Source organism: Euphorbia lathyris, chromosome 6, assembly GCF_963576675.1.
Source record: "Euphorbia lathyris chromosome 6, ddEupLath1.1, whole genome shotgun sequence".
In the NCBI taxonomy this organism is placed as follows: domain Eukaryota; kingdom Viridiplantae; phylum Streptophyta; class Magnoliopsida; order Malpighiales; family Euphorbiaceae; genus Euphorbia; species Euphorbia lathyris.
In genome coordinates this window covers 66,340,865-66,366,828 of record NC_088915.1, presented here as the reverse complement: position 1 = coordinate 66,366,828, position 25,964 = coordinate 66,340,865, and the positions used below count along the sequence as shown (strand labels likewise).

At 34.1% G+C, this 25,964-nt stretch overlaps 2 protein-coding genes and 1 long non-coding RNA gene across 5 annotated transcripts; 1 reads left to right on the top strand and 2 right to left on the bottom strand.

Moving 5' to 3' along the window:
• Nucleotides 1-224: 224 nt before the first annotated feature.
• LOC136232238 (uncharacterized) lies at nt 225-10,536 on the bottom strand. The gene is made up of 14 exons (XM_066021289.1): nt 10,071-10,536; nt 9,253-9,414; nt 8,918-8,983; nt 8,629-8,772; nt 8,367-8,480; nt 7,925-8,026; nt 7,629-7,814; nt 6,901-6,990; nt 6,700-6,834; nt 5,795-5,917; nt 2,608-2,693; nt 1,894-2,506; nt 1,741-1,818; nt 225-1,639 (listed from the first exon to the last, which is right to left on the bottom strand). Exons 1-14 carry the CDS (start codon nt 10,329-10,331, stop codon nt 596-598), a joined length of 3,204 nt encoding a protein of 1,067 aa, XP_065877361.1. The 5' UTR covers nt 10,332-10,536; the 3' UTR covers nt 225-595.
• Nucleotides 10,537-12,176: 1,640 nt separating this feature from the next.
• Nucleotides 12,177-20,584, top strand: LOC136233969 (uncharacterized). 3 transcript variants are annotated; one of them, XR_010691003.1, is made up of 5 exons: nt 12,177-12,275; nt 12,499-12,591; nt 15,198-15,307; nt 15,598-15,682; nt 18,496-20,584. It is a non-coding gene; the product is annotated as an uncharacterized lncRNA (long non-coding RNA). The 3 variants fall into 3 exon arrangements; XR_010691001.1 differs by lacking the exon at nt 18,496-20,584 and having other exon boundaries at nt 15,598-18,486; XR_010691002.1 differs by lacking the exon at nt 18,496-20,584 and having other exon boundaries at nt 12,241-12,318; nt 15,598-18,486.
• On the bottom strand, nt 13,012-15,187 carry LOC136233968 (NAC transcription factor 56-like). Its single transcript, XM_066023707.1, has 2 exons — nt 14,761-15,187; nt 13,012-14,514 (listed from the first exon to the last, which is right to left on the bottom strand). The coding sequence occupies exons 1-2, from the start codon at nt 14,924-14,926 to the stop codon at nt 14,156-14,158; spliced, it is 525 nt and encodes a 174-aa protein (XP_065879779.1). The 5' UTR covers nt 14,927-15,187; the 3' UTR covers nt 13,012-14,155.
• Nucleotides 20,585-25,964: the final 5,380 nt, after the last annotated feature.

Genomic DNA, 25,964 nt, shown 5'->3' with positions numbered 1-25,964 from the left:
AACTTAACGGAGTAATAGAAATGACATGTCCAATCCGTTATCAATGCGTAAATTGATACAAATTGAAACCTTTTTTAAAGTTTAAAACTACATAGATATTTTTCCAAAAACCATAAACCTATTTTGGTACCTTAAGTTAGTTATATATTTTCTATACAAGATTATTCTATTTAAAAAAAACAAAATTATCTGCAAACAAAAAACCACCATGCTCCAAGAAAAGATTAAGAACAACAACAAAATCTTCAAGTGACAGAAGTGAAGGTTTACATTCTTGCATCTAAGCTGTTCAAAAAGCAGACCACACAAATCACCCAATCAAATAAGCTCTGCCATGACCAAATTTTCTAAACTTACCCTTCGACCGGCATTAAAGCAGCAGACACTAAAATGGGAATCATAGAACACTTCTAACCTCAAAACAGCATGAACAATCCCTAATAGGTTTTTCCACAACTATTAAACTTAATTAACAGAAAGTTCCTATAAAAACCACACTTAAACTAAATTTTCTGCAACAACACCACACTAATCTATTCACTTAACTTCCAGTAGATTACAAGCACCCTCATGTACACCTTGGATTATAGAATTGTTAAGACTTCTGGATAACACATTTCTCATATAAAGCAAGAATGTCTTTCTTGTTAGGATTCTTTAACTGAAGAAGCTCAGCACCAAAATTATGTTTTGTCAGTTCCTGCTTCAGTTTTTGAACTGTGAACTTTGTATAATCTTCCTGATCACTTTGCTGACTCTGGTTATCCTCATCACCCTTAAACACCGAACCACCGTCTTCTGGATGTGTGTGCTTAAAAGGGCTTGTTGTGCTCCTTGATTTCTTACTATGTCTGATACTTCTGTCATTTGTGCCCATTTCTTGAACAGATCCTACACCCATCTCAACATCATCGGCCCTTACACGTTTTCCATGGGAGACTGTCTTGAGCCTGCTGTCCAATGCTGACTCATTCAACCGGACTGATGTCAACTGTTGTTGGAGTGAATCGAGTTTCGCCCGTGCTTCTTCCAGCTGAAGCGAGAAGTCCTCTGCCCGTTTGTTCGCGATACTATGGGCTTTTCGTTCATCTTCCAAAAGTTGCTGAAGGGCTTTAACATTAGTAGCCCTGTCCTCATTATTTGATTTCAACAGCAACTCTATTTCTTTCTCCCTTTCTTCAACTCTCGACTCTAACAATGCTACCTTCGAGAGAGCTTCCATCTCTGATACACGTATTCGATCAACTTCATCTGCAAAGTCAGCTCTCTCTCTTTCCAAATTTTCAATATGCCTCTGAGCCCTCTCAATTTGTGCTAACCTCTCCATAGCCATTTTCTGGAGTTCATTCTTCTCCTTTTGAGCAGACACTGCATCAGCACGTGCTTTATCAGCCAATTCTGTGGCCCTCTTGGATTCTTTTTCAGCGCGACTACACCTATCCTGAACTTCAGCAAACCTCTCAAACTCAGTGCGGTACTTCTGCTCCAGATGGATTTTCTCCTGCTCCAATATCCTAGCTTCTTTCTCATAAGATTGAGCCCTAGCATTTGCAGATTCCAATTTCTCACCCAGCTCCTTCATTTCAAGCTTTAACCTTGATATTTCAGAATCATAACTCTTCAATTTTGACTCAGCAGCCTGCAAAGCTTAAACCCAGCATGTAAGATTCTGTTTTAATATGTGGGCAGAAGGAAACTGGAGGAGATATTTTCTTTTTCGAATAGTAAAATGAAACGTACCTTTAACTCCAAGTTTATAGTTGTCAAACGCTGTTCAGCGAATTCCAGCTTCCCAATTTTCACCTTTATTTCTTCGTCCTGCATATAATGAACATGTATGAGCATAAAAAATGTGCTTTTTGTTCATGAACACTTCAGAAAGAGAGATATTACCTTTTCAGCCAACCGGCTAGAAAATTCTTCCCGCAGAGCATCTTCCCTCAATTGTGTTTCTTTGCCTGACCGTTCTTGCACAATTGCTGCCTTCTCCAAAGCAGCTTTTGTTTCTCTCACTGTAATGTCATATTTTCGCTTCCATTCTTCAGCCTCTTCTTGAGCTGACCTAGTTTGTTCATGAGCAGCAGCTAGTCTTGCTTCAGCAGCACTGCTTCGGGACTTGAGAATAGCAATTTCTGAACTAGTCTGGTCTTCATCAGCTTTCAGTTTTGACAAGACCTGATCATACTTTCTCTTCCACTCTGATGATCCTTGCTTGGCAGACTCCAAAGCTTTCACTAAGCTTGAGCATCTCTCGTCCAGTGAACTACGACTACTCTGCAGATCAGTTATGCGCCTCATATAATCATCAGCAAGCTTCTTCTTCTCATTGATTGCTTCATCATACCGTTTCATATACTCAGACTTATGCTTCTCACTAGCTTCCAGTTGTTTGTTAAGTAATGCCATCTTATCCTCAATAGAGCGACACTTTAACATGAGGGCAGTCTTCTCAGATCCAAGTTGATCATTAAGCCTCTTAGCAAGGTCACATATTGGGCCTTCCAAACTGGGGATTTACAACAGCATATTTTTTTGTTTGTATCACTTTAGAAGTATAAGTATGCAGAACCTTAAAACTTTAAAAAAAAAAAAAAGACAGGTACAGACCTTTGCAGTAGGAAATTGGCTAATTTCTGCCATTTCCCTGGGCCATGGCACGATGTTTCATAGTCGGATAGAAGACCTTCAAGAACCTGCACAAAATGCACAATTGCCATTTCATGCCAAAAAAAAAATGTAATAAAATGATGTTGTAGCAGATTAAGCATATAACCAATCAATAATAAGAACCCAAGCCAAATCAGATTTGCATGTCATCCTATGCTGCACAGAAATATTGATCTTGAAGAGTTTAGACGTTTAGAAATATTGAAATTCTCAGAGATTGTAGGAACATTTTGAGTCATCTTTCTAACAATTTAAGAAAATTGTGAATGATTTTCTTAGAATAAAATGTTTTAAAACCAAAGCATAAACGCTCTATTAACCAATAAATCCGTGTTCCATTAAGTCCCTAATTTTTTCTAAATCATCCTCTTCAAGTTTTCAAAAAAAAAAAAACCTTCTTTCCCTATTATGTAAATTTTACATATTTTTTTCATTTTATACATACAAAAATGCAAATGCATCCTTAATAATTCTAAATTTTTTTAACCTATGTTCTAATTATTTACATGCTTCCCTTGCATCTGTGTTTCCTATATTTTTTACAAATATTGTTCGGATGAGAGATAGGAAGACGCGAGATCTCAGAAAAGTTAAATGTGTGAAGGATGTGGACCAGAAAGTCCTAGTTGGAGATAAGGATATCAAGGAACGATGGAGGTCATATTTTGATGACTTATTTAATGGAGATCGCAGTCAAGATGTTGGAGATATAAGTATCCCTCACGATAAGATAAATCATGAATGCCTGCGGAGAATTCAAAAGGGTGAAGTCAAAATGGCATTAAATAAGATGAGGTTGAAGAAAGCAGTAGGACTTGATAGAATCCCTATTGAGATTTGGAGATGTTTGGGAGAGAGAGGAATCGAATGGTTGACGACGTTCTTCAACAAAATTTGGAGAAACAATAAGATGCCATCAGAATGGAGGAAAAGTATCTTAATCCCTTTGTATAAGAACAAAGACGATGTCCAAGATTGTGCCAACTATCGAGGAATCAAATTAATGAGTCATACTATGAAACTTTGGGAGCGAGTGATCGAACAAAGGTTAAGGAGGACGGTGAAGATCTCGGAAAACCAGTTTGGCTTTATGCCGGGAAGATCAACTATGGAAGCCATCCATCTAATGAGACAATTAATGGAGCACTATCGAAATAATAAGAAAGACTTGCATATGATTTTCATTGACTTGGAGAAAGCATATGATAAGGTACCAAGGGAGGTACTTTGGTGGGCCTTGATAAGGAAAAGCATTTCGCGGAAATATATTGACATCATAAAGGACATGTATGAGAGAGCATGCACGAGTGTACGCACTAGTGTTGGGAAGACTGAAGAGTTCCCTATTACGATTGGAGTGCATCAAGGTTCCGCACTAAGCCCATTTCTTTTTGCCATCGTTATGGATGAACTAACAAGTTCACTTCAAGATGGTATACCATGGTGCATGTTGTTTGCAGATGATATTGTGTTGGTTGATGAGACGAAAGAAGGAGTGGAGAGGAAGTTGGAACTATGGAGACAAACTCTAGAATCTAGAGGCTTTAAGTTGAGCCGAAGCAAGACAGAATATTTGGAGTGTAAGTTTAGCGGCCATAGGAGTAGGGAGGCAGGGACAATCACCCTAGATGGGAGAGTTGTTCAGGCCTCGTAGGATCTATTATCCAAACGGATGGAGAAGTAGATGGAGATGTTGCTCATAGGATTAAATCTGGTTGGTCGAAGTGAAAGAGTGCTACGGGTTTCCTTTGTGACCCCGGCATGCCTAATAGATTGAAGGGAAAATTCTACCGCACGGCAATCAGACCAGCATTGTTATATGGTACGGAGTGTTGGGCAGTGAAACACTGTCACATCCATAAAATGTCGATGGCGGAGATGCGTATGTTGAGATGGATGTGTGGTCATACGAGAAAGGATCGGGTGAGTAATGAAATAATTAGGACAAAAGTAGAGGTCACATCTATTGAGAATAAAATGAGAGAAAACCGACTAAGGTGGTTTGGCCATGTGAGACGTAGAGCGTTTGATGCGCCGGTTAGGAGAACCGAAGAGTGGCAAAGGGATGTAGTGGTGAGGGGTAGGGGAAGACCTAAGCAAACTTGGAGGGTGGTGATCGAGAGTGATATGAGTTTACTGGGAATTGAGGAAAATATGGTAGAAGATAGGACGGAGTGGAGGAAGCGAATTTGTGTCACTGACACGACTTGATTTCACGGTTTTATATGATGGTTCATGTTAGCCGACCCCGAATCATTTTGGGACTAAGGCTTTGTTGTTGTTGTTGTTGTTTGTATTGTTTCTTGGTGTCCTTCTCCATCTTCGATCGACATAGATGCCATCTCACCCCCACATGATAAAGGTGCTCAATGCTCAAGATGTTCAAACCAGCAATCCATTTTATGCTTGTGGATACAATAGCAGACTTATCAACCTAATCAAGCCAAAATCCAAAACGCTGTATGTTTTAAAAATCGACTAGTGTAAACCCCCATAGAGCTAAACAGATTCAGAATCAAGCATCAAATGAGGGGAAAAAATCCTATAGCATTGAAGGCATCTCACGAATCAAGACTAATTAGGTCCAAAATCAAAGTTTTTATTATTTCTCCAGTACATCCTGATTTTCACCACCCTGATATAAAATGATTTTCATATTAAATATTATAATTTCCTTGATGTAATTTTTAATTAATTCATGCAAGAGGATCTATAAGACTACAACAACTACACTGAGTTCTCTAATAACTCAATGAAATTTAATATGCATGGAACTTTTTCCTAAGTGACATCTTTGGACCAACAACCATAATGACTCCATGAGTTCTGACATCCAAAAAGCAAAAACAAAAATGAACATCTGGAGGGTTAAATTGTGCAAAATAAACAATGCCAAAAAATTTAACCATCAACAGTGGTTTATTCATCCCATTTTTCTGGATTTTTTTTTCAAATAAAAAACTATGTACACTAAAAAAGAAAGTCTCAGCTGAACAAATCTGGCAAGAAAATCATGCCAGGAAACTCAAATTTAGTACACACGTTAATAGCCATATGCGGAAGAAGTGTAAGTAAGATCGAAATCCATTCCTTCAACCATGGAAAAGACACTGGATAGTATGCTTACCTTCACTACTTTATCAACATTTACATCTGAAGCATGACAAGCTGATCTTAACCTCTTTTCCATGTTTTGTATAGCACTTGAACATCTCATGTCTGCCTCCATAAAAGCATTCCTCTTGTAATCCTGCATATAAGCAATCACAATTTATGCAAATCCATCTGAATATTCAGACAAGCAACTTAAAATGAAATATACACTACCAGATTTCACATGCACATTACAACTTGCAACTCATTGACAACGATTTCCTGATCTATCAAAGTAGCCTCCCTTTTTTCAGGGGCAGATCAGCATATAAAGAGCGAAGAAGTTAGGCCCTGTTTGATAACCACTTTCAGCACTTAAAATTAATACATTAAGTGTTTATTGGGTTTAAGCTTGTTTGATAACACAACTTAAATATTTCAGTTAAGTCACAGAATCACTTATTCTATTAAGTCAAAAGATTTAACTTAAAATTTTAAGTTGAACACTATTAACTAATATTTTTAAATTCAGTACTTATTTTTCATATTGATCAAACAGTTATATCATTTAATACTTTCAGCATTTATAATATTCAGCACTTATTTTTCAATACTTATTTTTTCAGCACTTAATTTTAAGTTTTATCAAACGTCACCTTAGTTTAATCTTGTCATTTTGTGTTTCCATTTGCTGCTATAAATTCATTTGATTACTGAAAGACCAACATGTACAAATTAGAACTTGCAGATCACCGACACTCATGCATATATATGACCCACTATACTACCTCAGGCACAGATGATTTAATCAAATTCCAACTCCTACACAGTTATTCCAACAAATCCACAGGATACTTCCCAAGCTCATAAGTGCAGGAGCCTCTTCAAAAGACAATAGATAAGATAGCCAATTCATGCTAGTCCTATTAAAAATATTACCTCAAATGCTTTTCTGAAGAATTTCTGAAGCAGTCCTTCGTATTTCTTCCTTACTGAACCAATACCTACAGCATTTGCATTAAATGCAGCCAGTGATTTTTGTACTGCTGCTTCATGCGCTTCCCTCAGGAAAACCTGCAATCACTGAAATTAGAAAACAATGGAAAATTATCAAATAAGTACAACTGAAGCACCACTTACTTCCTCTGGCGGTTTTGAACGGTCAAAAGCAGACATATAGATATCAGTGGCAGTATCATATGCTTTTCGACACTCAGCTTCTTCAACACTCTGAAAAACAATGTATTAGGAAAAATCTTCTACACATCAGCGTTATAATTCACAAGAAGCTGACAGAGAAAGTGTTACATATGAACTTCTGTGAAGTGTTTTCAAGATATGCCGTTATTGGATTTAAGGAAGATGTATGCATAGTTGTGAAAGGTGCAAGGCTCACTAGGGCGCAAGGGGGTCGTGGAGCCTAGGCTGACATCCCCCGCCTCACACTTGTAGAGGCGCTAACCTCTGTGCCTTGTGTCAGGCGCGCTCGAGGTGCGCCTTTGACAACTATGGATCTATGCATCAGCATTATAATTCATATACACACCTGATGCAGTTTATTGTCAATGAAAGGAAAAACAAAGGATCAAGAAATCAAAATAATAGAAATAATTACATAAAGGAAACAAAGAGTTCTGGAAGGCAACATTGTTAATACGTGCATAAGTAGCAAAGTGCTTGGTTAAAAGATGCACCAAAAAGCAGTGCAGCTCTACAGTTCAGAATGGAAATAGCAAGTTCCAGTAAATATATTTATGTCCCTACTAACACATAACCAAAACTGAACCCATTTGCAAACATTAAAAAGAAAAAGATCAATCATATATTAATTTAGTTTGCTAGAGAAGTGTTCAAAAAAGTGTACGGACCTGCCATGAGGAGGATATTGTAGGCACAGCACCATTATTAAGAGCCTCCAAATAAGATTCAGTGATACCAACAAGAATTGGGCCGGTCATTATCGTGGCCCCATGTTGCTTGGGCCTAGTTCTCTCAAATACAAACTTTGTCAATGCATTCAATCCATCCCGAAACTCAGGTCTTAGCTTGTCCATCTGTGTACAGGCGATAGCTTAAGATATATAATGTACCAGGCAGGAAGACATAAGTAGCATCTGTAATCTTATAAATGCACATACAACCACATAGAGCATAGATTACTCACCGCTATTTGATCCATTCTATGAAGATCGTTTTCATTGTTCAAAGGCCTTACAAGAGTGAAGCATTCTCTATCTGGAAAAAGAGCTCGAATGGAATCCCGAATCTACATATCAATTTTATCTCCGTATTAGCACCTCAACCTCAAATATGGGAAGAGAGGGGTGGAAGGGGGGTAAATCAAGTCTGTAACAGACCATGTAATAACTAGAATACATGGGATACCATGTAGATTAAGAGCCTACATGAATATGTTTTATTTAAGAGCAATACACATATATATACAAGGTTCTCCTTCAATCAAGGAGACAAACTGACCCCAGCCCTACAGCAGCCTTAGGCATGCTATTCATTAGTTACATTGACTTATACTCTAACAAAGTCCAACAAGTTGGACAAAAGATATATCTATACAAATCAAAGATTACTGAAGTCAGTGATATTACCTCATTTTTGGCAGCTATATCTTTTACGCTGCCCTGAACTGGTTTTAAAGCAATCTCAAGATAGTCACGAGGAGTTATTCTCTTATTATCCTCCACTAAATCTAGATAGAAGTCCTGCAAGAATAGAGGAAAAAAAAAATCAACAAACTGCAGCATTTTATTTATTATCACATGAAGTTATGAAAAAAAAAAGACAACCGATTTAACAAGATAAAAGGAAAATATTTCACCAAAGAGGAAGAACAATTTCAGAATTAAATACCCTTAGAAGCCAAACAAATATTGGCGAGAATTGACCAAGCTCAGAAGCTGTACTTTTTCCTCCAGAAGCTCTTACTCGAATATGCTTTGTCATTTGAGTGACAAGAGAAAGACGATCAAGTGCAGCTTCATCTATACCACCCATCTAGGCAGTGGAAAATGAACAGGTAAATGAATGAGAAATTCCATAAAAATGGCCCACTGAGACATTGTCAATGGTGAACACCGCAAATTAATTAAGATAAGTTGAAGTATATTTAGAATGATAATAAGGCATAAGTTGTCCTAACCTGATTGTAAATGAACATACTAGATAAAAGAACAGCTAAGGAGAATATCTGAGTGCTGTACGTCCCCTGTCAAATAAAAAATAACATGAAATTAAGATATATTAGAAACACAAGATACCATTCCCAAAGCAAACAAATGAAGCAAAAAGAAAATTTTATTTGTAATCATGATACGCAATGAAGCAGCAAACAGTATCTTATAAAAATAATAAACTTCAGCTCAAGTCGGCCCATAATTCTTGAACCCATCAAATATACAATGAACAAAAAGATTACCTCTTAGTTTTCTGAGATGAAAAAAAAAACAAAAACAAAAACAAAGCAATCAAACTTACTGTTTGGTCATAGGCATCTATTCCTTCACTGTCTAATAGTAAAAGATTGTACTCGGTCCCATCAAGAGAAGTTCTCTTTATTGGTGCACTCCACAACCAAAGACCTTTAGTACAAGGCCGATGTGTTGATGCCACCTGAAATCCACTACTCCTCCCTAGAAGCTATAAAACATAAACCAACAGCATTAGTTACAAAGATTTGATCGAAGGTGATCTCACCAAACATGTGATACAGAAAGAAGCATGTTCATGGTAATCATGATATTTTCAAGCAATAATATATGCACGTATAGACTTAAGTATTTAAAGAGCCCTTCAACAACACAGCAATAAGATAGTCCACTGTGCCATTGTATATATCAAAGTATAAATTTGTTAGAAACTAACAGAGTGTAAAGAAATATATGAAATGGACTGGGGCCTAAATTTAATATGCAAGTATAATCATTACATTACTTGAAAACCCTCAATAAACTACAACTACAATGCATATAGATACACCAAAAGTAGCAATTCCATCAACTAGCAAACTTTATGCAGTTAATTATAGGCATTTCACCAATTCACCTAATTTCACTCACATTATTAACTAGCACAATTAGTAACCAAGCTGATTCCTACAGCTCCAACTTATCGGAGAACAACAAAAATGGAAATTTCCACAATTTTTCTTCTCATTATAATATCAAGGGCACAGGCGATGCACTTAGCGGCCTAGACATGAAGCATTGCAAACCCTAAAGTTTCATAATAGCCAGGAGGAAACCAAATTTCCAATTAAGTTTCTTCAAACAGAAAAGTAAAAGCTAAAAATTAACCTGATTCAAAATGAAGCTTTTGCCCTGACGAGCACGACCACAAACCGAAACAACGCCAATCGGTCCCTTAACAAGTTGTAGCGCGGCGACTGCTTCTGGATCCATCCGAAACTTCCCCTTCTCATCGCAATACACGAGCCTGATCGGCCTAGCCGGTCCAGTAACTGGAGACTGCGAAATTGGCGGTGATTGAGATTGGGAGGATTGCGGCGAGGAATCCCCGTCTGCTTCTCTCCCTCTACCAAAGAATTTTGACATCATGGTGCTGATAGCGTCTTTGCAATTGATAACGGAGGCGACGGAACTAGCGGCGTAAAGTATATGAGCTGCTCAGCCCTTGCCTGTGCTTTCTTCTCTGGTCTCTTCTTCTGCTTTCCACTTCTCCTTGGTTTTGGGTTTCTTAGCTTTTCTTTCTAGTCGCGTTTAAAATTGAAGAGGGAAAAGAGAACTCCTCCCTCTGTTGAACCATGCTTCTATTATTTATTCATTTTAAAGCTTCCAAGAAGGGGAAATGACACAAATGGGCTTCATTTTCAGGAACACGCGGGGATAAATGATGCCATTTAGCTATCTTTGTGATGAAGATTGAGATAAAAGTAGAAAAATACACTAGTAAAAACCAAATTTTAAATCTAATGTGTAAATTGATATCATTTTACAATTTATCATTGATAAAATATACTTCTCAATCTTAAATTTTGTTATTTTCATTGTATATTTAACGATATTTTATAATCCATCAATAATAGATCATAGAGATTATACCGTAAAAAAAAGTTTAAAAAATTATACTTCATTTTATATGTGTTGTAAAAAAAAATTAAAAATCAAAATATCTCATCAAATTTATAAATACTTTTATCTACTTTCACATTAGAAAAACTGTAAAATCTATTTTTTTTAAATCTAACTGTATGTAACTATTATGGAATACATGAATAAATATTTTTATTTTTTTTAATAACGTTAGAAATTTATTCAACTTGTCAACATTAGAAATGAAAATGCTCTAGACTACTAACATTAGAAGTAAAATTGGATTATTTTAAACATTATGGATAAAATATTTTTTATTATTTTATTATCAATGTTGTGGGAATTGAACTGAACGTCAAACCGAATTTAGAATTGGATCATGTGTCATTTAGTTCAACTAAATGACTCGAATTGATCGTATCGAATGATGTAATAAATAGATAAATTATATATATAATCAATTTAACATTAGTATTATATTATAAATTATATATATATATATATATATAAATACAAGTTAAAAAACATAAATCTCAATTGTTTTAGATTTTAGTTGTTTTAAATTTTATTTTTCATTTTTTTATTGGTTTTAATAAAAAATTAAGAATTTGGAGTCGTTTTGATTTGGGTTGAACCATAGAATTCTGATTCGACCTTGACTCAAACCAAATCACTCAAAAATTTATAAATCCATAAATATCCACAAACAAAATCTGTCTGGTCTAACCAGCTCCGGATATAACAACATTGCTTATTATTACGGCTTAATACATTATTTCCCCTCTCAACTTGTTGAAAAAGGTTGATTGACCATCTGAATTTTCAAAGTGTCTCGATAGTCCTCTCAATTTATATAAAATATTCAGTTAGTCCTATGAACTTATATAAAATGTAATCAATTGATCACTCGGTTGCAAAAAAGTAAGTTAAATGAGAAAGATGTATTACACGCGTCTTAAAAAAAAGTAAAACAACTGAAATTGGGATATGCGGTTAAAATATTAAAGAAACAAGTTTTGTAATTGAGCAAATAATAACTTTATTTTTAATCTATTTTTGAAATATGTAATAACATTTTAAAATGCGTGGAATACATCTTCGTATTATGTAATGGACTAACTGAATATTTTATACAAATTGAAAAAACTATCGAAACAAGTTAAAAATTCAAGGGTTAATTAAAGTTTTTGGACAAATTCAGGAGTGACGAAGATGAAATATTAAGCCTATTATTAACGTTATCTGGTGAATATTAGATGAAATGAGAAATTACCAGCATTTCAATGCTGGCGGACCTACAACAGATAAGGCTATTTTGGTAATTGCAGGAGGTCCCACAACGACAGCGTGGAAATAAAGCGAACAGCTAGCCTCTCCCTTTTTCTTCTCCTCATTTTTTTTAATTGAATGAGATCTTTAATGGTGATCATCACATTCGTATGATTACAGGTAGAATTTTAAATTGGGCTCAAGAGTTTTTTGGATTTGCATGGTAATCGTATTTTTCTTTTTGTTTTTTACTTTGATTTACAATGCCGAAATCCAAATGAGAGCGGAAATTGACTGCGTTTGAAATGGTTTCTCGTCCGTAGTGATCTCTGAGAGAAGTGAGAACTGAAAGCAGGAACACTTCAAGACAGAGACCTCACTCATTTGCATTTTATTTTTACAGGTAATGGTGATGGAGGTAGGCCAAGTTACAATGGTTTCTGCTCCTGACGATAGAGCAATTACAACTTTCCTTCCTTCCTTGTACACGAGAATGGTAAATTTTTTATTTTCGTTATTAATTTCCTCCTTGAAAAATTCCTATCAATCGACAATGTGCTGATTTTTCTGGTGTTTAAACTAAACATTTGTGCTTGGCACATATGATACGTGTTCTTGCTTATTTCCTGATCAGAATACTCGTTTATTTCTTGGTGTTAGTGGACAATTTGCATATTTACTCCCGAGACCTTAAATCCTGGCTCCGCCGCTGTTTGTTATTATGTCTGTCCATGTTTGAGGAAACAATAAGAGCAAGAGGCATATAAAATACATGGGAATACTCTTATAATCTTTTAGTTCACCTTGTTACAATAGATTTATACAATTATACTTGCAAACGTTCAACCTTGTTTCTTAAGGTGGGATGCTATATATGAATTCAGTATATATTATGGTGTTGAAGTTCTTTAGTTTTTATAGATTCATCATACATGATAAGTGTATGTTGTAATGCCTAAATAGAGCATGAAGATATAATGATAGTTTTTGAACTCGCCGAACTATTTGAATGGCGCATTCTAGAGCATGAACTCTGACAAACTCTGTGGATAAGTTGTTGAAATAGTAGGAGAATAGACTTGAAATATGCTTGCATTTTCTAAATCATTTGCAGTGGATGCGTGCAACCTTTTCTCTGGTAGTACTGGCATTAGTTCATCAAAGGCTCCAACTGAGAGTACTTTCTTGATGGACTCAAGTGCCTCTCTTAAGGAGGAAACTGATTCAGGTTGAGGATTAGATTCTACTGCTGAAAATGAGTATACAGGAGATCCTTCTTGGAATTCTACTTGTCCGTCTACCTCTTCACTTACTAGAGGATTAAGACAAGCTCGAAAATCAGTATCATAGTTTCCGGGTGTTATGTTCATTTTCATTATCTCTTGACCTTGTAAGCCCTCTGAGGAAAATGAACAGGAGATTCCACTGCTGCTGTCACAAGTTTTCCCTTCTTGTTTCTGGTTGCTATTTTTCTGGTGAACTCGGCATAAAACCCAATCATCCAACTACAAATGAAACAAGATGATCAGTCTGTTATTGTTGCTATACTGAAATTGAAATTTCTGCAAGATCTATCGCTTTCTTGAAAGGCTTAGGCTATAGCTTTTGAGAAAAATTGTCCAGTAATAGACCTTGGGAATGTTTGGAAAATGAAGATGAATTCCAAAACTGCTATCTGTGGATTCATCTTTAAAAACAAAGAAGCTTGTCGCATGGATGCTTATAGTGTTATTGTTTCCATAATGGTTGGATAATAAGGAATATCTTTTACTTATAATATAGCACTAGCCTCTTTGAAGGATCTAACAGAACTATGTCTTTTGATTGGACTTCATGCCAATTCTGGGTAGCCTTCGATCTGAAAAAAGAAGGTAGCTACAAGGGTAATGATTAAATGAACATCATCCATTAGATGATTATTTAGGATTGAAACAGAACTTGCTGCTGTGGGTTAGTTTGATAGTTAGTATTTTGTTCTGAACTTCCCTTAGTTCTTACCGATAACAAGTTAAATCCGTCCCACATATAGTAACAACGTTCATATCCCCCTGATGAGGTTTTTAGGGCCTGTTTACTTGTATTAGGCCCAGTAATCCTAGTTTGGTATTTTTGAAAAAACACCAAACAAGACTTACTCTCATTGATCCCCTAGGTTTGTGCAGCTGATGGGGATTGAGAAGCCTGTATTCGAGCATCATCCAATTTGTTTTTATTCCTTTTGGAGCTCGGCCTTTGTAAAACACAAGAGCCTTCTTCACCCCAAGGCACTGTGATCCACTGGACGCCAGTATCGGTTTATCAGTTCCTGTAGCTTTCCAGTAGCCAGAAGCAGCAGTTCTGTTTGGGCGAGCACCGTTTGGATATTTCCTGTCTCTTGGGCTGAAGAAAAACCACTCACTCTCCCCAAAGAAGGCCTTGTCTGCACATACAATCTGACAATAATTGAAACAAATAGAATAACTTCTACACTAAGCAATAAGTTTGTATATGCAAAGACTCAAAAGGCAAATAGAAGTGTACTTATTAATGCAGAGACTCAAAAGACAACTAGAAGTGTAATTATTAATGCAGAGACTCAAAAGGCAAATAGAAGTGTACTTATTAATAGATAAAACATAACATTTAGCAAATATGAAATGAAAGTACAGAAAAATTAGAGTCTTACCAGGAAGTTCCCATGGATTGAACTTGTAGATATTGATGTTTGCTATTATAGATGTTTCTGGATTCAAAGGAGATGAGATTTTCTTTTTCAGATAATGGTTGATGAGTTCCTCATCTGTAGGATGAAACCGGAACCCTGGTGGGAAGATGAGGCTGGGCATATTCATTCTAGCTATTGTGAGATAGTGGAAGACCTTAAATGAAGTTTTTCTTTGTATTTATAACAAGTTACATATCATTGTTGGTTACTGATGAGTATCATTATGTTTTTCATATATATATTTCTTTATTTTCATGTGACGTCTTATTTTTTGTTGGCTTATGTTCTGTTTATTCATGCAGTTTTACTAATTCAAATAAATCCAAGTATGATTCTTCCTTTGTAGTTTATTCCAAGATTACTGGGCTTGCTGCCTGACATATACTTTGCTTCTGTAGGATAACCAAGCTTTGGGTTCACCGATGAATTGTTTATTGCTATATTTGTGCTTTCAGTTTCAGAGGATAAATGTTCTCATAACCTAGTACTTGATTGGCTGCATGGCGAGGTACGGACATTATGTTAAATATACAATTTATTAAACTTGGTTGTCTTTTTCCTGTCTTTTTTTTTTTATTCAATATAGCATCTAGCATGTAAACTTTAAATTATTGTTAAAATCACGTATTGCCAAGTAATTAATTCAACCTAAACATTTAAAAATCAAAGTTGTAGGTGAGATTCCAAGAATACTTGTGTTTCTAACATACGAATATGAATCGCCGTGTTGTTGTCTCTACTCTAAAGATGATGTTTGTCATAGACTCATAGCCTTGTTAATCCTGAAAATGACTGCAGATTTAATAACCGTGGCAAGGAAGTTCAGGAGAAAGATAAATATATAAAGTCCATGAACAGAGATAGTTGATATAGGACTGAACTGGTGAATACCTAACTTTCAGATTCTTTTCATTTAATTTCCTGCATCTTTCATGTCCTTTATGATTTCATTGCTAGACAAATTACGTTACCATGTTCTCGTTCTGTTCATGATTTTTAATTGTCTTTTATTGATCATATGCACACAGCAGACTTGTAGTTTATTCCAAGATGAGAAACTGCATGACAATTGCTTTGACCATACAGTTCTCTTTAAGAGAATAACTGAACTTTCCATACGCCGGCAACAGAATGTCGTATCTGATAATAGATAAATAGATAAATAAATAGAAAACGAACATTTTATACTCAAACCTGGGAGTAACAATTACAAGAAACCAAAATCATAGAACCGAAATCTGTATCGAAAATTCAAAGCTATACAACCTATTCAAAGAGACAACAATAACTAGCAAAGGATTATCATCATTATAATCTGCATTATCATTTGCTCAATCCCAAAATTTGCATGTTCCTCCTTGAACATTGACAAGGACTTTCCTATCTCTGATGACTCATCCAAGAGTCAGAATCGTGTTGAAAATGATGTTGGAAACAAACAAGATTACTGACAGTGCCTAACTGTTTTATATTCATAACTTTGAAAAATAGTTTAATCTATGCAACCATTTCCTTTTACATGAAGAAAAAAACAGTAGAAGAGACATAAATTGAGACAACTACACATTTACACATAATGACATGATTGATGTCATCAAGGTATATTAGATATCTGAATCCTAGGTGACTCCGATTTTGTGGGATCCATTTCATATAACTAAATACTTGCCTTTAAATCCTATATTTTGTTGTTCACCTAAGCGTAGAGTTGTGTGGTACCTTATTTGTTCATAGTGTGGTTTTGTATAGTTTCTCTGTCAACAGGGTATTTGAATACTGCTTGTAATGCCTGTAATGGTTATAACTTGTAAACAAGTCGCTACTAGCTGTTGGATGAACTATTAAGGTTAAATTATTGTATTTGACTGTTTATAACTTGTAAACGAGTCGTTACTAGCTGTTGGATGAACTATTAAGGTTAAATATTGTATTTGACTGTTCAATCTGCACTTTGATGCTTAAGTTAGATTTTTAGTGAAAAATTTTGGTGTAAGAAGACAAGAAGTAGAGTTTTGTGGTACCTTATCTGATTTGTCGTGTGGCTATAGTTTCCCTAGTCAACAGATTATTTGATTATCTGAATGCTTCTTGTAACGCCTACAAAAACCATAACTCGTACATGAGTTGTTACTGGCCGTTCTCTGACCTATTATTAAGCTTAATGTTGTATCTGAGTCTGACTATTAATACTAGAATCCTGTCCGAGCCTGCCTTTTGTGACTGAGTGTTTCATGTCTGAGTTTCTTTTATTTCGCCTTGGTTACGAAGCGCGTGATTGTGCGCTAATGTCCGTATGACAAAGAAAAAAACAGTATTGCACATTAATGTTTGAAACTTAATCATGAATTTTGGACTATATTTGCATCTGAATCTTTGTGAGAATCAAAATTCCATTATCATGAAATTAGAATCTCAATTGATGCCTGGTAACAGCTTTATTATTCCTTTTTGTTCTAAGCTACTGCTCTTTCAAATACATACCTTCTACACATCATATGAAAAAAATGTTCTCCAGATTGTCTGATAGTTGCTATAGTTAACAGTGGAATTTTTTATTAGGGAAAAAAAAAAATATTATTCAGAAGGGTGAATATGCTTCAAATGAATAGAATCTTATTGTTGGACATATGTTATAGCTTTTTCTAAGTAGATTTGATACAACATTAATTATGTGAATGTAGCTTTGATTACTCAAATACGTTGACAAACTTATTAAGGGAAACCTTCATAGAACATTGAAGTCTTTTTCTTGTTAGTCTCATGAAAGCTTATGGAGTGGGGTGGCAATTGCGTATATGGTCCGATAATTTCATACAAACTCAATATGAACTCAGTGGATTAGTGTTTTATTAAATAGGTAATGAATCATTTTTTGGGTTCCCACGATATTGACATATAGGTTAGATTAGAGTTGACATGCTAATTCGAAAATGATACCGAATAGTTTAATTTATTGTCATATTTTTTACTGTTTTTACTTGTTGCTTTAGTAAAGGTAATATAATTACACTGTCACCTCCGAAAACAACTCAAACATTTCATGTTTTTTACATTTTGTATTTAATGTATATAGTAAAATTGCACGTCATTTATGAACAATGACACATTTTACGAACTCTCAACAATGATAATAGTGTGTAAGAGTTTGTTAGATTTGTTGTCTAAGTTTTTGGATGGTACATGTCGATTCAAAAATTATGTAAAATATTATTATCCCTTTAAATGTCATTCTTAACATAGATAGTAAAATTACATGTGATTTGAAAATACAATACAATTCGGGTTGGGTTGGGTTGGGTTGGTACAATTATAATAGAAAAAAACAGTTAGGTTATAAACAGCGATAATTAACACAACACAAACGACGATCTTCTTACACGAATTGCCACCTCAATGTGGAGTATGTGTATAATTGCGACCTGATGAAAATGACCAAATCTCTAAATACCTAGGTGGCTCCGGTTATAAATTGATTTTGATGTCTATCTAGATATTTTATGCTAGAGACCAACTTAACAGCTGTATCATGGGGTGGCAAACTGCCAAGTCGGTAGATATTTTTCCCATGGAGGTCGTATAATATGTTTTGATAAGAGATTCCTGATTGTGTTCGAGATTATTCACATACTTTTAGATATTTTCTCATGTAATTTACTCCATCAAAACATATTATTGATGACTTCTCGTTGTTTGCAGACTTTTTTACATTGTTAGCCTGTTGAAATCAGTTCCTAAAGGTAGTTTGACCAAAATCATACAACTTTTTTTAGTGTGTAAAAAAAATCGTAAATTTTGATAATATTTCGTAAAAGTTAAATTGATGTAACTTTAATTAATATCTTGTAAGATTATTGACCCATCCTCCTGACACTTGAAACTTATTACGAGTCACCTTATTCAAATTTGAACAAGTATTTAACCAATCTTTTCACTTTGTATCAATTTGATTTAAGGGTAAATTACACCCATGGCCACTGCATTTTACCCATTTTCACATTATGGCCACTGAACTTCATTTCTTTCCAGTATGGCCACTAAACTTTACACTTTTTAATACCGGTGGCCACTTAACGTCTCAAAACGACCGTTGACGGCTAAAAATAAAAAATCCAAAGCGTTAATGATATTCTAAGGAACTTTAATTCTTGAAAATTTTCGTTTTGAGGTCATTTGGGTGTTGTTTGGTTAGGAGAGAGAAAGTGGATTTTTAGAGAGAGAAAGCTCCAAAAAAAATGTGATTTTCGAAAATAAAAAATGTGGTTCCATGGTAAATGTCGTTCTGAACAACTTTAATTCTTGAATATTTTCATTTTGAGGTCGTTAACGGTCATTTTAAGAAGTTAGTTAAAATTGAGTGGTCACCGGTGTTAAAAAATGTAAAGTTAAGTGGCCATACTGGGAAAAAATGAAGTTCAGTGGTCATAATGTGAAAATGGGTAAAGTTCAATGGCCATGGGTGTAATTTACCCTTTGATTTAATTGTCTAAAAAATTAATTGTATAAACTCAATTACAAATTTATAATGTTTTGCTGCACTTCAAATAAGTTAAAGCTTTGCTGGTTTAGTTGATACTAGCGGTGCAACCGAGCCAAACCCTAGGTAGGCTCGGTATTGGCTCGTTAATATCTCGAGTTGAGCCCTCTCGAATCGAGCTTTGACCGAGCCGAGCTTTGATCGAGCCGAGCTTCTAACGAGCTTTAACCAAATTCATAATACATGCATAGAATAAGTAGCGTAAAAATAGAAAAGCCTTATAGCATACTCCATATGAGTTTAAAATATTTATAAACAAAAACAATCATGTTATTATCGAGATTCCAAAACAGTATATATTGAAACACCTTTCCACATGATTTTGATTTGACAAAATTATTTAAGTATGACTAATTCATCATGGTAAAAATATTCTAACACATTAAATTTAAATGCTTTGATTTATTAATACTAATGTTTTTGTTCAATGTTGAGTTAATTGATTTATAAGATTCAAGACATTAAAAGTGTAAGGTCTAAAAGCCCACAAGAGAAAGTCAAGCCCAAGTCAACTGTTGAAAGCCACACGGCCCAAGCAGATCAAAACGCAGCTCAAGCTGAATGAAACGCAAGCCCAACGAAGAGAATGATCGGGAAGCCTTCTCCAAAAGCTTCAAGACGAAGCTGCTGAGTTGTGCGACAAGGAAGTCAGGTCAGCGGCTGACCTGAACAAACTTGGAGACAAAGTATTTTTACTTTGGGTAAAGTTCAGAAGACGCAGGAAGCTGTCTGGAAGACTTTGCCAAAAATGTAGAGACACTCTGACCAGTCTGACGAAAAGCAACTGAGCACTGTCGAAGACAGGAGATACATGATTCTTATTGGCCGAAGACGCTGAGCACTGACTGAGTGAAAGCGACAGGAAGTCGTTTCCCTCCAATGGTTATTTCGAAATTCGAAATGACCGGTGCCTCAAGTGTCACTATAAATAGGCCTCTCAAATGCTTTATTCGATGCAGATCTTCATCAAGTCGAAACGCTGACCAAATCATTACTCGAAGTTCTGTATTAGAAAAGCAAAGCAAATCTTACATCAATTCATATTCTTGTGTAAAAGTTTAGAGTGATTTATTTCATCTAAAGTGTTCTTAGCTTTTGTTTAGAACAAAACACTTATCATTTCTAGAAGAATAGAAAGGAGACGCTGAGTTGCTCGGTTATAGCACTCAGCGGTAGAAATAGGATTGAGTAGAGGAATAGAGGAATGTACTCTTGTATACTCAGTTGCTATTGTAAAAGATTTGTGCTCTACCTTTAAAGAGCTCAGTAGATGATTCGAAAAGCTCGGAAGGAATTCCGGGGACTGGACGTAGGCGTAGAGGCCGAACCAAAATATGTCTGCTGAGTAATATCGTTCTAACCCTTAACTCCTTTATATATTGCTTGCTAAAATACTGCCTAGTAAAACACTAAAAAGAACATAAGCTGAGTTGAGTGAACTGAGAAGCTGAGTTCAGGAATAGACTTAAGTGTTATCTCCTGACTCAAGAATAGAAGCAGTCTTAGTCACCCGTTGACTAAGCTTGTATCTAAAACTTACTCAGTACCATTGTGCTAAAAGACTAAGTTAAAGTCTTAAATGAAAAACAAGTTAGCCTTAACGTGAAAATTTTTAAATAGTACCTAACCCCCCCCCCCTTGGAACTAATATTGTCACGTTACACGGGACCAACAGTATATAATACTTGTGATCGGAAAACACAAGCTTGGAGAAAAATTTCAAACAATGACACATATATTAAACTTTGTAATGTATTTTATTCCTTATCAAAACCTAATTGTCTCATTAAAAACTCAAATGTCTAAACTTTTTTGTGTCATTTTTTGTGTCATTTTTTGTATGGGTTAAATCTTATTTGAGTTGTGAATTGTGATGAAAACTAATAATAACGAATGGAATATTATATATATAATGAAATATATATAGTAATTAAAAATAATCGAGCCTGCTCGGGAGCTTTCGAGCCGAACCTGAGGAAGCTCGGACTCAGCTCGTTAGTGCTCGAACCGATCCCGAACTCGAGTCGAACCCTATCGAGCCGATCGAGCTTTCGCCGAGCCGAGCTCGAATAGTTTGCGAACTACCAAGGCTCGTTTGCACCCCTAGTTGATACGATGAAGAATGAAATAATTCTACGCAATTGGACTCTCTTTTTTATTCCTCAAGAAGAATAACTATGGAAGTAAAATTGAAAATATCCTTCCGTATGTTGAATTCCATAGAATTTGACTAGATCATAAGCCTAGTAAGAACAAGACCAAGTTTCCAAGGTAGGTGTAAAAATAGGTTTTTATCTCATTAATCATGTTGTATTATAAATATATTTTATATGATATAAATAATATTAAAATAATAATAATTATTATGTTCTGATTGAAATTGATTCCCAATCTATGATCTTTTAATATATACTTATTTTTTTGTCTATGGATAAACGAAATCGTTTATCTCTGGGTGAATAATAAAAAGGGTCAGTTAAAATAAATTAAATGTATTGTTTTTATTAGTTTGAAATAAATTAAAATTAAGACTTGATTTTTTTATAGAAAATTGGGACGAGACAGAACTAGGGCGGGGTGAGCACCCATGGTCCAAGAACTGTCAAACCCACAATATATTAAAAAAGGAAAAAGTGAATGTTTGAACAAAAGGTGAGGAGGAGAACAAACAACAAGAAGAGAGGAGGAGAAAATTTAGAAAAAATTAAGAGAAAAGCAAATGTGAAATACTACAAATGTCATCATTGATAAACCTGTGACAAAACTCAGGAGCGGAAGGCCACCAATTGATCATTGAAGAAGAGACTCCAAATTTTGCCAAAGTTGAATGCACCATAGGTCACTGAACTTACATGGTTGTTTCAAAATGGTCACGCAACTTTAATTTTTCTCAATAAAATCACTCACCTTTGAGTTTTGTCTCAATTAGATCATTCTGTTGATTTTAGTGGTTAAAATGCATCGAAATAATGACATGGATGACACATCAACATGAGTTAACTCAAATCTATGACCGGAACGAAATGTGACAGCCGCATGTCGGGTATTTTTATGAAAAAACTAAATTTTAGTTTTTTTTTTCATAAAAATAATCGGCACGTGATAGCATGTAGCGCATATGTGGATATCATGTGTCATTTCTGTTAGAAATATGAGTTGTCTCATATTGACGTATCACTTATGTCATCATTCCAATGATTTTTAATCAGTAAACTCGTTATAGTGACTTAATTAAGACAAAACTCAAAGTTGAGTGATTTTATTGAGACAAATTGAAGTTGAGTAACCATTTTGAGATAACCATATAAGTTTAGTGACCAATGGTGCATTTAACCCATATACATATATATATAAATTTCTCTAATAAAGCCTCGGGCTTACTAGCAGGCCTGAGGCCAATCGCATGTATAAAGCAATCGTTTGAAAATTAATTGAAAACTAATGTTCATTTATTATATTAACTCATAGAAGACTTGCACATGGTTTGGTTAACTACAGGGGAGTAAGAGAAATGTGTACAAGAAGCTCTTCTGTACAGGGCCCAAATTTAAAAGAGCCCAATTTTTTTTATTATATAAATTTAAATAAATTATTGTTATTAATTATTATGCGAAAAATTAAGTGAATATTAACTTATTCAAAAAAATAACGCTCTAAGAGTGTTAAGGGGCCCATTTTTTTTGTTATTATACAATATCTAATTTACTTATTTTTATTATATTTATTATGTTAATTAGCGTTTCATTTTGTGGAAACATTATTATTATATGAAATTATTAATTTTTTAATAAATAAGGTCTAAATTTTTTTCATTTAGCACATGGTTCAAAAAATGTTTAAAACGGCCCTGGTCAACTATATAATATTTTTTATTTATTTTTTCAGTTCTAACAATCCATCATTGAAACTGAACTGTGGTGTAATAGATCGTAGGACTAAGTTCGTTCTTCAACTAAACTTTCTTACACCTAAAAAGTTTTTTTATTGGCTTAAGGTGTTATTGAACCCCGATCTATTCAAAATTTTATTATTTACCTCTGATTTATTATTCGGTTACATTTGGCTCCTGAACTATTCCAATTTTTGAATTTTCAACCAATTAGATGGAGATTTGACAAAACCGTTATCTCCCTCATATATAGTAATATTTTGATATATGAACTTGATAGTCACACGTTTTGAAGTTTATTTGTCACATAAACACTCTTATGTGAAAATAATTAATTAGATTAAAAAAGAAAAACAAATAAAAACAATCACATATAAATATATGAACAACAAAACTGAAAATCTAAAGAACATGGTTATATCCGAGACTTATATTAACAGTCTCCTTAAGACAGATTTCGTCGCTATTGACGATCGTCTCCTAGGATACAACAAATTACGAAAGCGAACTCTTACCGAGTGTAAATTTGTTATCACCGGGGAATGAAAATTAGAACAATATAATATATAAAGATTAGAAACTTTTTAGAGAGTAATTTTTCCAAAAATCTCTAGTCCCTGAATTTTGACAGTTTCATTCTGTATAAATAGAACTTGAAAGGACATGTATGTTCACGAACAAACATGACTATATACACACAAACACGACTGAACGGATATAACTGTTCATTAAAGGAGATGTTTATTGGTATTTAAATTAATTTTATAATTTTATTCATTTTGTCCAACAAAATTATACATGTAAATTTAGAATTTGATTATTTAACATTATATTAATAAAATACTAACTAACTGTTTTAGAATTTTTGTATTATAGATTGAATTTGATTTAGAGGAATTAATTTATTGTTTTATATATTGGTTTTTTTTTTTTATAACATTAACTTATATTAAACAACACAAACAACACAAGCCAAGTCGTTTTGGATACAAAAAGTAATATAATAAGGAAAATCTTCAATAAGAATTTCCATAACAGACAAAGAACGGGTCCAAGCAGCTAAATCATGTGCAACAGTGTTCGCTTGCCTTCTCCTAAACATAAACTCGATCGACATAAAAGAATGAAAAAGATCGGGAATATCATCACGAATAACACCCAACCAGTTTGTCAAACCTTGATCTCCTTTAAGCAAATTAATAGCTGAAATTGAGTCAGATGCCACTACAATATTTTGGAACCCGCAATCACGAACCACACATAAAGAATTGTATATCGCTAAAAGCTCAGCATGCACCACCAGATAAAATCACATTTCCATAACAGTCCCTCACAACCATGCCAAAGGAAGTGGAACAGGAAAGAATTGAAAAAGATGCATCACAATTTAGTTTATACGAATTTGCATATGGAGGAATCCACATAGCTCGATCAATTTCAATCCGCCTAACACCATTCCATTCGTACCATTCAGCTCAGATATTCCGCCAGTCTATAACAAACCTGCATAAAAAAAATTAGGAAAATTTCCTTGCCCAACAACAATAGGATTGATATTAATTATCAAACCATTTGCATCGGATAATGAAAATATTCTTCTCCAGACTAGCAGCCCTACTCAAATTAATATTAGTAGTTTCCAACAAATTCCTTGCTCCATGAGATAAATGGATATTATGTTAAAAATGATATGGATTAAGTTAAAAAATAGATTTATTATATTATAAATTAAATTAATATTAATTAGATTTAAACTATTATTTGGCTCTCATCTATCCAAAATTTTGTTATTTGGCCTTTGACTATCCTAATTGGTGCAATTTTCACTCATTTTGAATGGAGACTTAATGTAATTCTTATTCTATTGACACGTGACGATATTTTGATACTTAAACTGGTTAAACTTTAGTTTAGAGATTTGTTTTTATTTGTTTTTCTTTTTTAATCTAATTAATTATTTTCGAATAATAGAGTTTATGTAGCAAATAAACTTCAAGACGTTTGACGTGTCAAGTTCATATGTCAAAATATTACTACATATTAGTATTGTGCTCGTGCATTGCGCGGGTGGATAATTTTTTCGTACATAAATTTAACATTTTAATAAATTTTAAATTTTATATCGTAATATTAATATTTTATTTTAAAATAATTTAAATTGACAAATTATAAATAAATTAACAAACATATCTTTATAATTGCTTGATAATAGTTTTTGGAAGTTGTTGAAGTCATAATCTATTGGTCATGTTGACATGTTTGCAAGGGTCCTTCCTTTCCGTTCTTATATATAATACTTTTTCTATATAATCTTGCAATTTTAAAATATTTACTACACTTTGTGTCGATGTTTTTTTAATCAAATTATAGCTCTCTTCAAAATTCATTTTCTCGTGTTTTCTAAAATATTTGATAAATCCATTAATTTCAAATAAACATGTCTTTTTCAAAAAAAAAAAATATTTGGTTTATATAGTAGTTTGGAGGTTTAAATATGAAAAAATTACAAAGAAAATCATATTTGAATTTTTTTTTTTTTTACAATTAACCATCCTCTATTTTTGTTTTTTTATCATTACATGTATTTTCAATTAGATATATCAGAAAATCATATTTTTAATTATTGTTTTGTCAAACAGTTAATTCTTCCCTTTTTGAAAGAACATGTCTATTCATATAAAAACTACTTATTTGACATTATTAGAATATTGTTTACAAAGATAATATACTTGTAATTATTGA

Bases quoted from the DNA above. Each gene is read 5' to 3' on its own strand.
- LOC136233968 (XM_066023707.1), bottom strand. From the start codon at position 14,926: ATGAATATGCCCAGCCTCATCTTCCCACCAGGGTTCCGGTTTCATCCT. The intron at 14,515-14,760 runs GTAAGACTCTAA...TTGTATGTGCAG, and splicing joins CAATCCATGGGAACTTCCTG to ACAAGGCCTTCTTTGGGGAG.
- LOC136232238 (XM_066021289.1), bottom strand. From the start codon at position 10,331: ATGATGTCAAAATTCTTTGGTAGAGGGAGAGAAGCAGACGGGGATTCC. The intron at 2,694-5,794 runs GTAAGCATACTA...CATTTTGTGCAG, and splicing joins ATGTTGATAAAGTAGTGAAG to GTTCTTGAAGGTCTTCTATC. The intron at 1,819-1,893 runs GTAATATCTCTC...CATTATATGCAG, and splicing joins CTAGCCGGTTGGCTGAAAAG to GACGAAGAAATAAAGGTGAA.